Source organism: Hemitrygon akajei, chromosome 8 (assembly GCF_048418815.1).
Source record: "Hemitrygon akajei chromosome 8, sHemAka1.3, whole genome shotgun sequence".
NCBI lineage: Eukaryota > Metazoa > Chordata > Chondrichthyes > Myliobatiformes > Dasyatidae > Hemitrygon > Hemitrygon akajei.
This window is the reverse complement of record NC_133131.1, coordinates 42,621,575-42,635,930: the sequence shown is the minus strand read 5'-3', so window position 1 is coordinate 42,635,930 and position 14,356 is coordinate 42,621,575. Positions and strand designations below refer to the sequence as shown.

The window sequence follows — 14,356 nt, the reverse complement described above, 5'->3', positions numbered from 1 at the left end:
TCCCTTGTTTTTTTGGTTCTTTGTTGGTGGGTATAAACTCTCAATATAATTCCAATAAGTCAGTTTTACACTTACTGAGCCTCAACATCGTTTTAAGAACATGGAGACTAGAACTTGTACAATACCAGATCAAAATATGATTTGACACAAATTTAAACAACTTCTGTAGAACTGTTTATTTAAAAAAACAAATCTGCATCATTCCTGAACCTTCCCCTCCACCATGTTCTTGGTTTTCATTTTCTTGGAGATAGTGTCTGAAAAGCTCTCCTGTATTTTTGTGTATCTTGCCTTATGTTTAATCCATCAATTTTCTTCATTAAAAATAAAAGGTTTCTCTGTACAGCTTTCTATTTCCAGAAATGACCTTGTCCCAGTCTTCTCAAGGCCACTTTTATCCATCGTACAACTACCTCTCCAGTAAGTTATATGTTGTATCATGAAAATCTCACACAATCAGAGTGGAAGTATTTCCGATTAATATTCTATGCCTCTACCAATGTATATGATACGTTAAAAGGCTATAATCTGCTCTACACCTTATTGTTCTTTCAACATTCTGGAAGTAATCTTCTCATTACATTCTTAATAATAAATGTACTTGAATCTTGAATCATTCATGTTTTTTTGTTTTAAGCCATGTTAAATAATCAGCTTATTTTAATATAAAATATTTTATAATTGAGTAGCAATACACAGACTTTACACTATAAATCTAATACAACACACATTACATAAAACCTGTACAACGTGTCCTGTTTTTTTTGGCAATGTTTTTGTTCCACTCTCCAACATGAGTTGTTCTCATCCCACAGTCTATATCTCTCTACTACAAACTCTTTCCCATTCTTTCTCTTATACGCTTTCATCTTTTTCCATTACATTTAACATCTCTACCCAGCCCTTCTCTTTTTAAGTGTACAATTACAGAGAAAAAAAACTTTAATTATATATTAGGGTGGAGGTGGATGGATAGATCAAAAGATCAGGAACGATATCCAGAGGAGAGTGAGACTAGGCCTTTAGGAATATGTGTAGCTCTGGGTTGGAATGGCGTTAGTCCCCTCTCCGTAACCCAGATCAATGATATCTGGTCCAGAGCAAGAGCTGAGAAGAGTGACATAGTGGTACATCTAACCTCCAGCAACCCAGGTTCAATCCTGAGTTTGAACATTCTACCTGTGTTGCGAAGACTTCCACTGCGTGCTTTGATTTCCTACCTCATTCCAAGTATGTGCTGATTAATAGTATAACTGGTAACGGTAAACTCGTGTGCAGGTGAGGGGTAAAAAAATAGGGGAAGGAGACGGGAATGTGGGAAAAATAAAACAAAGTAGTGGAAGTGGGTGTTTGATATGGACATTTTGGGCGGAAGAGCCCGTTTCTGTATTCTGTGTCTCTAAGCCAGATTGTCAATGTTCTGCCAGAGTTTGTGAAGGAAAAGTGGTAGGATTGTTATCAGCAAGTCCAGAAACATTTTTATATTCAAAGCTTTTGCAGTGGAAAAAAACTGCCTGGAAATTCAATTTTCTTGATATTTTTGAATGCAATTTCTTTCAGGAGTGGAATGGATAATGACCAATTCTGAGCCATTTTGGGATCACCAAGGATCTTAGACAGGGCTATGAGTTACTTTAGTGATGCTCACAGAATATCCACACTGGGGCTGCATGGAATGAAGTCATTCCCGGCAGACAGTCCCACTGTGCAGCAAGTCTGGGACAATGTGGGTCTTCCCACTGGAGTGAGATGTCTGGTCACTCTGGTCAGTTTGTCCTTAAGCATCTCCACAATGTGACAGTCCTCACTCCCCTAAATCCTTCACTAACACTCCAGATTTCCAACCCAACTGCAATTACTCCTCTCTCCCGAGTCCCAGCCCAGATCCCTTCCGACAATCCACTCCAGTAACATCACCGCCGCTGGCATTAAATTCTTGTACCGCAAACCTCCAACAGTGCTGCACTCCAACCTTTCTCTTGTATTGCTTACTAATGTCATTCAAAATCTTTAGACTGACAGCGAACTGTCACACCAGCATCACAGCTACCATCAGCAAACGTGTCCGCTACGCCCAGTTTCAATTCAGTTCTGTTTTGGTTTCCTCCTCTGCGCTTGCTGCTTCCTCTATCCTTGTTACTTCTGTTGTCGTGTACTCCACCCTCCCCATCCGCTCTGCTCACAATGCACTCACACTATAACCCCTCTTCTGCTCACAGTACAGCCTGCCCCCAGTAACACAAAGGCCCCATTCCATAGGAGAACTTCGCCTGTTTTTTACAGTCACTCACACTACATGCGCTTGCTACAGTTTTTTCATCTCATTAAATAACCTCCAGACTGCAAATCATAACCAGTGGAATATATATTTTATTTAGTTAATAATGAATACCATAAAACATTCTGCTTCTATTGTTACTAGCCTGAAAACGTTTGAAAGTGTAAGGGGAATTTGCATTAAGTTGGATTTCAATATATCAGGTCATTCATAATCCATGGTTCTGGTGCAGGTCGATGGGAGTCAGGCAATTTAATGGTCCAGCATGGACTAGATGGGCCAAAGGGCCTCTTTCTGCACTGTACTTTTTAATGAAACCCTGGTATTATCCATTTACTGTGCTCACAGTAACCCCACCCCCACATTATTGCCCCTCCCTCAGCTCAACAATACCCCTATTCCATGATTCCTCTCCCCGTGATCATGACACTCATCCTTCTATTACACTGGGAGGTCCCCTCTGTACTCAGCAATGCTTGCCTCTGTTGTGACAACACCTCTCCTATAATATTCCTCCACAACAGAGAATATCTCTACCTGCTCCTCCCTTGCTGGAGAGAAATGAGTCTAAATATCTTTATGAGTTCTTCATTAAGACCAACCATTGAAGATGCATTTATTATTTGAACAGCTTAAATAGTTGTTTTAGCGGCGGCAAAATATAGCACTAACCAACATCACGTAATCGAAAGCCGTAAATCCTGTTGCTTGACAAGCAGTCGAAGTCACAAGCAGAGCTAGAGGACGTAACAGGCAGCTTAGCAAATGAGAGGACGTACCAAGCTTTTGCAGAGCAGCACCAAGCAGAAATATCAAATGGTTTGCAAATGCAAAAGTAAATAAATAAATCTCACCATCTATCGCCCAAAGCAAAGCGAAAGGCACAAAACAAACCCAATAAGCTTGAAAATAAAACAAAGCGGCTGTATTGCCAAGCCGTTCTCAGGAAGCTATGATACAGGTGGGCAGAGGGCCACATCAACTGATTTTACCCGAGTGTCTTCAAACTCCTTTTGGAGTTTTCCAGCTTTGGTCCTTTCAAAGAGCAGGCTGTGTTCGAGCTCCCGAATACGGGCATGCTCCAGTTTTGTCTGGGTCTGTTGTCCCCAGGAGGAAAATATGTAAAGGAAAGGGGCATAAAGAGAGAGAGAGAGAGAGAGAGAGACAGACAGCACAATAAGATCAACAGGGAGGAGAAAGCAAAATGGAAAGGCATTAGAAAGTCAAACACTAGATGAAGACTTTACAGTTTCACCTTTAATAGGCTTCATCAGTCATTCCAAGCAGTTCTACAAAGAGTAGAACGTTATTGCGTGCTGAACTGTAACTGAATGCCTGATCCTCAGGTTAGTCATTTGCAGGTTCTCATAACATTTTTCTTGGTCTTCCCATCAATTCCTTGGGCTGACACCTTGCAGTTCCCTACAGCTGTACGGCCAAGTCTAAAGAACCCAGCGGTCCTGAAGATCCCCACTGTGACCCTGTATGGTGTGACTGTGCTGAAGCTGGAGACGGGAGCAGTGTTACACGTCACCACATCAGGTCTTTGAGAAATGGCACACGAGGGGTGCCACTCGTCTCCTCTGTTTCAGAGGCTACTTCAAAGGAGGTTTGATGCTTCCTGCATACTTCACACTTAAACAAAAACTTCTTTTTGTGTGCCACACTGCATTGTCACAATAAGATGAAGGTGGGAAGAATCAGGGGCAGATCTGCACACCAATATAATCCCAATAATAGAATATTGCAAGAAAGATATCCATGAATGTTTCACTGCCAATGGGCAGTTAATCAAAAATAAATTCTTATTACTTATTACTTTAACATTAAAATATTCCTTACAATCTAACAAAAATCACATGTATTTTATTGACATGTCAGCAAGTTAAAAACTTCACAGCACAACAATGTACTGACCAACCATAATTAGATTGAATGGGCTTTTGTCTTGCAATTATTTTTGGAACAATCCAACTCACGGCAAGCTCCAGTAGAATTCCTCCATTCCAATTTCCTTTGGACTTTCTGTTTAGGGCTTAATTTTGCATAGTGAAGGAAGATGGCCCCAGCTCTGCTGGAACAATATCCCTTGGGCCATACGTATACTGTTACGGGGTAGTGCAAAAGATTTGCTGTATCACATTTTGGAAACTACAGTCAGATTTAATTTAGCAACACTGGAGGAAGTGTACAATTAGTGTGAGAAAGAATTGTGAGTATTAGACCCTAATTTTATTATGGAAATGCCAATCCATTATTTCAGCTTCAGAAAAGAACCTCACTGTGGATAAAGTACAGAAAAAGGCAAATAAAGCCAGAGATAGTTTACAATGCAACAATCTCCTTTGTACAGAAGTCCAAAACACTGTAGCCTTGATATAAATGTGGTTCTGAGGCTGCATTAAACGATGACCTTGTAAGGAAATGGCAGCAATTCACAGACAGTATAGATGCATTTCAGTGCATTTCACCACATGGACGGTCACTGGTACCAACAGATGCACGGCACTGTGCTTGACTCTTATCTCTCTGTTGAAATGTGCCAGCAAGCCAGTGAATCAAACCATGACAAACCATATTGGGACTAAATCAGCAGCATCGACTCAGGCACTGGATTCAAATGCAAAGGCACACACAGCTCAATCAAACCTTGAAGAAGTCCCCCTCATTAATATCTGGGAATTAACTGGAAGAACATTCCCATAAGCTAGTTGGTAACAACACGACACAGCCAGACCTGCAGAATGATTTCTTACAATAAAAGCTCCAGGTTCTACCCTCATGCTTCCTGGGTATCTCCTTTCCAAGGATGTAGAGGTGTAGGGATTTCTTCACCCTGATACAGATTCAGGGGAGGGGGTGGGAGTTGGTAGTCAGCTGGGTGTCCGCAGCATTAAATTTTCTGCTAATGAAGCCCCACAGCATCAGGTCTAACTTGGGTAGAATCACAAACCGGCCATTTCTTGGTCCTAGTCTGTTACTCTATTAGTGCAGGCTTACCTTTATCAATCGTACCCATTCCCCTACCCCTGGATTATGTTTATATCTACAAATTTATTAGTCTCATCCATATTCTCAGCAACTGAGCATCCACATCCCTCTTAGATTGAAAATTCCAAAGGTTCACTGCCCTCAGAGTGAAGAAATTTCTCCTCATCTCTGTCCTGAGTGGATAGTCCCTTATTTTGTGGGAAGGGAGTGGGAAGTGGGGGACTTCAGGGCTTCAATGTTTCTATCGTTCCACGGGGTTTCTTTGTTTCATGGAATTCTGTGAAGAGGATGATTTTCAGGTTGTATACTGTATACATTTTCCAATATTAAGTGTACTTTGAAACTTTGAACTTTTACAGAGAAGATAAAGCTTCAAACCTACTGTGTTCCACTTAAAAGAGATGGCACAACTCCAGACCCCTAACAATGTCAAGGCACACACAGGCTAGGATAGGACACGGAAAGTGGAGAAGAATGTCTGAATACAGTAATATAACACACTATGAGAGCCTGCAAAGTGTCAACAGGAAGCAACCTACTTTCCACAGTGGAAAGTCTGATGATTAGGATGCCTTGATCTGTTCAGGATTAGAGGGAAGTCACGAGAAAAAGAAATTTAGTCCAATTTTGGACCAAGGAGCTGAATCCCAAACACAAGGTGAGAATCACATGCTGGATATCAACACAGTGTCTGTCCAAGTATAGCATCAAGAAGTCCATGTTGAACTAAAGTCAATCAGACTTGAGGAGAGACCTTCATCGGCTAGAATCACACATACCATTAAGACAGTGGTGATTATTGGAGATATCTCAGTCCTGGGACAAAGCTGTGGGGTAGAGTCCTAGGTTCCAGCATCTACAGCCACTTCATCAATGACCCATCCTCTGTCTTAGTGCCAGAAGTGAAGGTAAGTGCAAAATTCAATTCAATTCACGACTTCCCAGACCACACCCTTATCCAACAAAACCTGCACCACATCACGATTGGTTGACAAGTAGCAAGTAATATTCACATCTAATATGTTCCAGGCAATGACCATCTTCAAAATAAAAACAACTCTGGTCTCCCCACTCCAATCAATGGAATCAGCATCACCATCAGCACCCTCTGCTGGTGGACAGGCTGTCTAAATACTGTGATCGTACAACTGGGCCACCAGAGCAGTGATGGAAATGTGTATCCTGCAGAGAGTGACACACCTCCTGGCTTCCTGATGCTTCATCGCTAGGTACAAGGCATGCCAGAAATATTCTCCACTTCCTGGGTGAATGCAGCCCCTGCAGCTCTCAAGTAGTTGAATCCCATCCAGAGGAAGTGCTTGTTTGGCACCATCTGCCACCTTAAACATCTACTCCATTCACTGTCAGTGCTTTGCGATTGCAGTGTATACAACCCATAACTGCAGCAAACCCACAAAGACTACTCTGACAACATTTCCTATTCAACACCGCTTCCGCTTTGAAAGCAAATGGGACTGTAAGATCATAAGATCGCGATCTTCCGCAAGTCTCACACGAGCTGGACACTCCCCATCCATCGCTAGAGCGGGTGAACCTTCACTCGATGAACAGCAGTGCAAGGCTCACTGCTATCTTCTCCAGGCATTTAGAGAGAGGAGCAATAAACATTGGTTTGTCAGTGAAACCAATATCTAATGAGAGAATAAAACAAAGGCAGAGTACTTTCACTAACTGAGCACAAAAGTCATTTATTTCAGGTATTACACTTACATCAGCTAGGTGATCTGAACTATATTCCACACTGACCACTCTGTTTCTTAAGGGAACACATCAAGGACAGAAGTTCCTTTGGAAATGGTCCAGAAATAGAGGAATAATTACAGTTGATCAAATGGATTTATCCCATTACTCATAAATCATGGTAGTTTGGTCAGAACCTGTTTCATTCAAGAGGACCACAACCTTGCCGTAGGGTTTGGAGGCATGTGTGCCTCAATGACCAGGAGAACTATGTTGGCTGGACTCAGGGCTTGATGCTTTGGCTCTAGATAGGGTCACCCATGTCAAACAGGTCAAAGGGTAGAGGCCTGCCTAAGAGTGGTCCTTTGGTCCTCCAGGTTTGGGGATTCAGCTCAGGGCTAACAACGCTAACTGTTAAAACAAAACTGTTATGGAATCAGCAATGAAGAACCCTTCCACATCTGAGTGTGACAGTCTTCCTGACTGGCATGACCGACAGCAGTAAAAACCGAGCTACTGACACGATGAAGGAAATCCTGAACACCAACAGAGACGAGGACCTTCATAGCTGCCCTAAACGCCAGTGGCATATCAGGTAGTAGAGCGACTATTTCATTCAAGGGGTTTCCAGATACAGCTGTCTCTGTACATCACCATTCTGACAAAGAAAGTCAATCAAAACAGTAACTTTATACATCAGTTAACAAAATGGAATGGTATAAAATATACAGAACTCAAAACACCAGGTTGACAAAAGAGATTGAGAGTTTTGTGGGGAGTTTGACAAAGTAGCTTAACAAGGGGATGACTACAATTATATTCTTCAATGGTAGAATAAATCCATTTAACCTACAGCTGTGCTTTCCAATCCACCTCGACTGAGGAAAGCATTCAAATTAGCCCACAAGCGGAAGAATCGGCTATCTCTGTCTAGGAAGGGGAATGATCATACACTCTGAGAAAATACCTAAACTTAATGTCCAAGTCCAGGACCTGCTTTATGAGCATCATAGGCATCCGTTAGTCTCGTGAGACCATGGATTTGCGCCTCGAAAAGTTTCCAGGGCGCAGGCCTGGGTAGTGTTGTATGGGAGACCGGCAGTTGCCCAAGCTGCAAGCCTTCCCCTCTCCACACCACTGATGTTGTCCAAGGGAAGGGCATTAGGACCCATGCAGCTTGGCACCGGTGTCGTCACAGAGCAATGTGTTGTTAAGTGCCTTGCTCAAGGACACAAACACGCTGCCTCAGCTGAGGCTCAAACCAGTGACCTTCAGGTTACTAGACTTATCCACTAGGCCGTGCGCCAACACTAAGAACATCACATTATAAGGAATCAAGCTCATCTGCTTCAAAACAGGGATTAAAGAAATGTTATTATTGTAGGTTTGGCATTTCTGAATTAATTCAGGCATTGAAGGTCTCCACACTTCCAATAATATTGATACCTTTAGCATATTTACCAATTTGTTTGGAACCGAAGTAGCAAATCTTACTTCACCTTTGGCTCTTTAACAAGGTGGCGCCATTGATGAATGGGACAGGGAACACAGCCTCCTGAAACCTCTACAAATAGCTATCAATCCATTGACTCAGACGCCAATGCCACACAACCTCATTAAAACTGAGGAAGCAACAATTTAGTGAAAAGCCAGAAAGCCAGTGCTACTGAAGGTCTGCATTCTAGCTCAGACACAGTAATGAAGAGCCCAGTGTATTTCCATTACCAAGTTATCAATCACAGCGCCCCTGTTCAACACTATTACCTCTAAATCTCCTTTGGTAATTGATTCTTCTTCCACTCTGAACTGGAGATCCTCGATTTTCCTATAAACCATGAAAGCACAGGAGTAAAATTAATGTTAAGGGCCACTGGGGATATTAGACCATAAGTGTGACAAACCAGATCACTGCAGAACAATTTGTCTCAGTCAGGAAGTTAGCAAATAATGTTTTTTGATAAAAATATGTAAAAATAGCAGGATGGAGTAGGATATCACAGAGTTACAGAGTCATGCAGATCTGAAATAGGCCTTTCTGCCCACAATACCCATGTATTGCCTATTTACATGAACCTCATTTGCCCACATTAGATACAAGTGCCTTGCCTTTCAAGGGTTTGTCTAAACAGCTATTAAACATCATGATTATTTCTGATTCCATCACCACTTTTGGCAGATATCAACCACTCTGTGTGGAAAAACTCTCCCCTTGGATCCCCTTTAAACCTCATCCCTCTGACTAAAAATTTGTGCCCTTTTACCCTTCACACCCTTATCATAGGAGAACGATTCTGACTATCTGCCCTCTCTATGTCTCCCATAATCTTATGTACATCTATCACATGGACTCCCAACCTTCTTATGCCATTGAAACAAGGGGTCCATGGACTCCAGGCTGGGAACTTGTGGTCTATCAGGTCACCTTTCAGCCTCCTATGCTCCTGAGAAAACAAGCTCAGTCTATTCAACCTCCCCTTATAACTAAAGTACTCCAATCTAGTAAACCTCCTCTGCCTTCCCTCCGGTGCAATCACATCCTTCCTAGGGTGTGTTAGCCAGAACTGTACACAATACTCCAAGAGCCATGAATAAGTGCTTAACCAAGTGGCAACATGTCTAAATGGCTCTTAAACATAATAGCTATTTCTGATTCCAACTGTTTTTGTCTTGCCAAAGGGTCTTGGCCCAAAACGTCTACTGTACTTTTTTCCACATATGCTGCCTAGCCTGCTGAGTTCCTCCAGGATTGTGTGTGTGTTGCTTGGATTTCCAGCACCTGCAGGTTCTCACTTGTTTCTGATTCCACCACCACTTTTGGAAGGTCAGCCTCTGTGTGTGGAAAAACTTTCCCCTCGGACCTCCTTTAAACCTCCTCCTCCCTCCCACTTTAAATAGAACTTTTAGATTCAACAATAACTTTTATATTCTGCACCCTAAAATAACTCGTCTCCATCAGCCGTGTCACTGCTTTCAGTGAACTATGGACTTGTACCCTAATGTCTTTCTGTCCATCAACATTCTTTGGGGCCCTACCATTTACTGCAGATGCCCTGACCCCATTTGGCTTCCCCTCGAATTCCATCTGCAAATGCACTGCCCAACTTCCTAGCTGAATGATATCCTGCTGTAGCCTTGAACATCTTTCCTCACTATCCACAACACCATCAATTTTCACATCATCTGCAAACTTACAGTCTACAATCTCATCCAACAATCACACCATCCAACAAAACTAGCATAAATTTGTTGGGGGAGGGGCCAGGGGCTAGGTAGTAATTTTTGTGCCTATTGTGACGAAGAGTACCGATAGCAAAGATCAGAAAATCTTCCCAGTTTTACATTTATATGTCAAAAAGTGGACTTCCAGGTTGGATTTAGCACTGGTCATATGTAGCGCAGATTATCAGTAAAGGAAATGTCCGTCCAGTTAGTTTAACATAGAATTATAGAAACATACAGCATAGAAACAAACCCCGTAAGCCAATCTCCTCAGTGCCAACTGTGAGGTTTATCTATGCTAAATCCTATTTTCCTGCATTCTGTATCCCTGCATGTCTTTCCTACCCAACTATCCGTCCAAATGCCTTTTAAATTTTGTAATAGTGCCTATCTCCATGGTCTCTGCCAGCAACTCATTCTACCCTCCTTGTGAAAAACCCACCCCCATAGATCTCCTTAAATTTTCTCCCCACTCAGCTTAACCCTATGTGTCCAATTCTAGGATCTGACCTGGGAAGAAGATTCTAGCTATCCATCTTATTGTAAACCTCTACAAGGTTCCCCCTCAGCCTCCAACATAAAAGTGAAAACAAAGCCAGCTTGCCCATCTCCACTAATAAATAGAGGCCTCCATTCCAGGTAACACGGTGACGAATTCTATACTCTCTCTATTGCTACCACTTCACTCCTGTAGATGGCTATCAGAAATATTTACAAAACTCTAGGTGCAGTCTGACCAATGTTTTGGACAACTGCAACATGGCTTTAAGCTCAATGCCTTTCTCCTACGAAGGCAAGCATACCAAATGTCTTTATCACTAGCCCTCCACCTCTGTCTCTACTTTCAGTAAACTATGAACTTGCACTCCAACATCTCTTTGTACATCAATGCTCCTAAGAGCCCTGCCATTTACTCTGTATGTCCTAGCAGAATCTCACCTCACACTTGTCTGGATTAAATTCCTTCTGCCACCTCTCACCCAACTTTCCAGATGCTCCGTGCTTTGAAGCAGCTTCCTTTATTGTCAGTGACTCCACCAGTGCTTGCCTTGCCTGTGTACTTGTCCAGGTCATTCATATAAACTCCAAACAACATTGTCCAGCACTGATCCCTGTGGCATCCTACTTGCTACAGATTTCCAGTCCGAAAATCTGTTCACCTATTAGCTGCTTTGTAGTCATACAAATGGATGCCTTTTTAAAGGAAGCAGTAATTAAATATACTATGGACGCCCCATACGCTCTCTTTTTTTCTCACTTCCTAGATTTTCTGGTCTTCCTTTATCTTCTCCTTCATCTTCTCCCCCTTCCCTCCCACCTCAATTCACTAGTTCCTACTCTTCCCAGGGGTCAAACAAGTCCCATTACCTTTTCTCCTCTTCCAGGGTGTTTAGCAACTCCTGCTTTTGTTTTTCAGCATTGTTAAGCATGGATCGTACAACCTGAAGATTCCCTTCAGCCTCTGTCACGTACTGCAAGATAAAAAAGATCAAGTCACTGGTACACTTAATGACTTGCGTTATGTATCAGCGACTTTGATGAAGTGAGCTCTAGGCCTTGTTGTAAAAAGACCGTGTATTAGCAGAGACGTACAAAATCTTATTTCTGGTCATTTGCACCACAAACAGTACACATACTGCTGGGCTGGGCATCACGTTACTTCCAAAATGCTACTTCACTAAAGTCACTGCAACTGAGTTTGGAAGTGGGATATAAAGGACTGAGGCTATTATATGTTGTTGCAAACATCTGAAGGTGAATTTGGACCCATCGAGTCAACTTATGGGAAAGGCTGCCAACTGTACCCAGTAGTGGCTAACAACGTAATCTAACATTAATAACGATATTTTATTCAATCTAACATCAAATTTACATGATTGCTGTTAAATTACATACAGTAGAGCTAGGGGAAAGTAGGAACAATGGAAATGCCATCTGATATAGAGAGGAAAGTCGAGAGTCTCGCTGTTTATTATAATCCAGGCGAGTTAGGAATCTGTGAGCAGTTGCAGTACAATTACCCCACCAGAGGGGGAGTCTAAGACCCGAGGAAACAGCCTTGGAACAGAGGGATGTCCATTTAGAAAGGAGATGATGAGGAATTTCTTTAGCCAGAGGGCAGGGAATCTGTGGAATTTGTTACCACAGGAGGCTGTGGAGGCCAAGCCATTGGGTATATTTGAAGCATTGGTTGATAGATCCTTGATTAGTCAGGGCATATATGGATACGGAGAGAAGGCAGGAGATTGGGGCTGAGAGGGAAATGGATCAGCCATAATGAAATGGCAGAGCAGACTCGATGGGCCAAAATGTCTGATTCTGCTCTTATATCTTATGGTTAGCTGAGCTAATGAGTGTAGAACGTGACAAAAATTATAGCCTTATAGTCTTATGGGTTGAGGGAACAATCACCTGGATTGTTAGACTAATAAAATGGAGCAGCGTTGTTGGTGTGGGGGTTCCAGAGCCCAAAGAATCAAGGACTTACTTGAGTCCTGAGAACACCCACCAAATCTCCATGATGCTCTAAAAGCATTAGATGGGCAATAACAGCATCTTGTGCAGGATTGAAATGGAAGGTGTGCCAACAATCCAGGAGCAACTCAGACCTGCATGAGCATTTTGCATCTGAATTTTAAGGTATGTACTTTAAACCGTCACACTTCTGCCAAGGTACCTAGGTAATGAAGAAGTCAATTACTTCATTCTAATCAGAAGAACGTCCATTGTGAGCTTACAACCTCTAATTACGAGTGAGCAATTTCACAGAAGATTCAGACATAAATGCAAGTAAACACAAGAATATGCATTGTCTTTTTATGATTTTCAGCTTAGTAAAAAAGACCTCAAGCTTAGAAATTTAAAAAAGACTTTTAAACATAACTTTGAGAAAGTTTATTTTCCAGGATTTTTCCCTAAATAATGAAGAGTTATTTAACTAATCCGTCCAAGTTTCTTGCATTTTGAGAAACATTTCAAAATAAAGAGATAGACTCCTGCACTAAAATACCAGGGAAGGAATCTTCATGGGGGAGAAACTAATTACGTATCAGGAAGTCGGGCGCAGACATTTACATCTCAGAACAGAATATTTTTCTTGCCATACATAATTGCTATGTAATAATATTTGCAACACAGTGTTTGTGTGACCGTTCCACCTTTTTTATCTGCCCCACTGATAAAGTCATTTAGTGAATATAAGCCCACACCATTAATTATCTGGTGGTTTGGAAACCACGTGTGGGCCTGCTGTTACGTTTTGTACCTGTGCGTGAGTGGCCTTTAAGATTGCCAGCTCCTTCTCCACCTCACAGATGTGGCTAGTTGCCTTGGCAACCTCGGCCCGTTCCAGGTCCCGTTCTGCCAGAAGCTGCTCGATGTGCTGCTGCTTCTCCTTCAGGGCTTCCTGCAAGGCTGTGGTGCCAGAGATCTTACGGGCATAGCGCGAGGATGTCTCGGTCAGCTGAGAGAAAGAAAGATGGAGGCAAGGAATGAAAGGATATAATCACAACTTGCATAGTAATATAATGTCCACAGCTTGCCCTGTATTATAGATCAGCCTTTAAAGGGTACTGGACAGGTCCATGGGATGGCACGGTAGTGCAGTAGTTAGCACAACACTTTACAGTACAGGAGACCCAGGTTCAATTCCCGCTACTGCCTGTAAAGTTTGTATGCTCTGCCAGTGACCACTGTCCAATGAAGCAGCAGTTAGAAGGTTAATTGGTCATTGTAAATTGTCCCATAATTAAGCTCAGATTAAATCGGCAGATTGCTGGCTGGTGTAGTTCGAAGGGCCAGAGGAGCCTATTCTGCACAATATCTCAATCAAACAACAATCAATAAGTAAGTAAATAGACAGTTAGTTAGACAGACAAATAAATAGATAGATAAATAAATTGATACATAAATTTAAAAAGTAAGGAAAAAAGAAAGAAGAGATTTGGGGGAATATGAACCAATTGGACTAGCTTAGATGGACGTAACACACACAAAATGCTGGAGGAACTCAGCAGGCCAGGCAGCATCTGTGGAAAAAGAACTGCCTGACCTGCTGAGTTCCTCCAGCATTTTGTATATGTTCCTTGGATTTCCAGCATCTGCAGATTTTACCTTGTTTGAGCTTGTGTGGACATTTTGGTTGGCATGGACGTACTGGGCTCCATT

At 42.2% G+C, this 14,356-nt stretch overlaps 1 protein-coding gene across 5 annotated transcripts in view; it reads right to left on the bottom strand.

Moving 5' to 3' along the window:
- The window catches only part of clip2 (CAP-GLY domain containing linker protein 2), a 166,467-nt gene that overhangs the window by 50,005 nt on the left and 102,106 nt on the right, over nt 1-14,356 (bottom strand). For 4 of the 5 annotated variants that reach the window (XM_073053695.1, XM_073053694.1, XM_073053696.1 and 1 more), the window contains 4 exons: nt 13,455-13,652; nt 11,558-11,661; nt 8,735-8,795; nt 3,271-3,375 (listed from right to left, as the gene is read on the bottom strand). In XM_073053695.1, coding sequence (XP_072909796.1) covers nt 3,271-3,375; nt 8,735-8,795; nt 11,558-11,661; nt 13,455-13,652 — 468 coding nt within the window. The remainder of the gene's footprint in view (nt 1-3,270; nt 3,376-8,734; nt 8,796-11,557; nt 11,662-13,454; nt 13,653-14,356) is intronic. The other variant, XM_073053698.1, reaches the window with a different exon arrangement.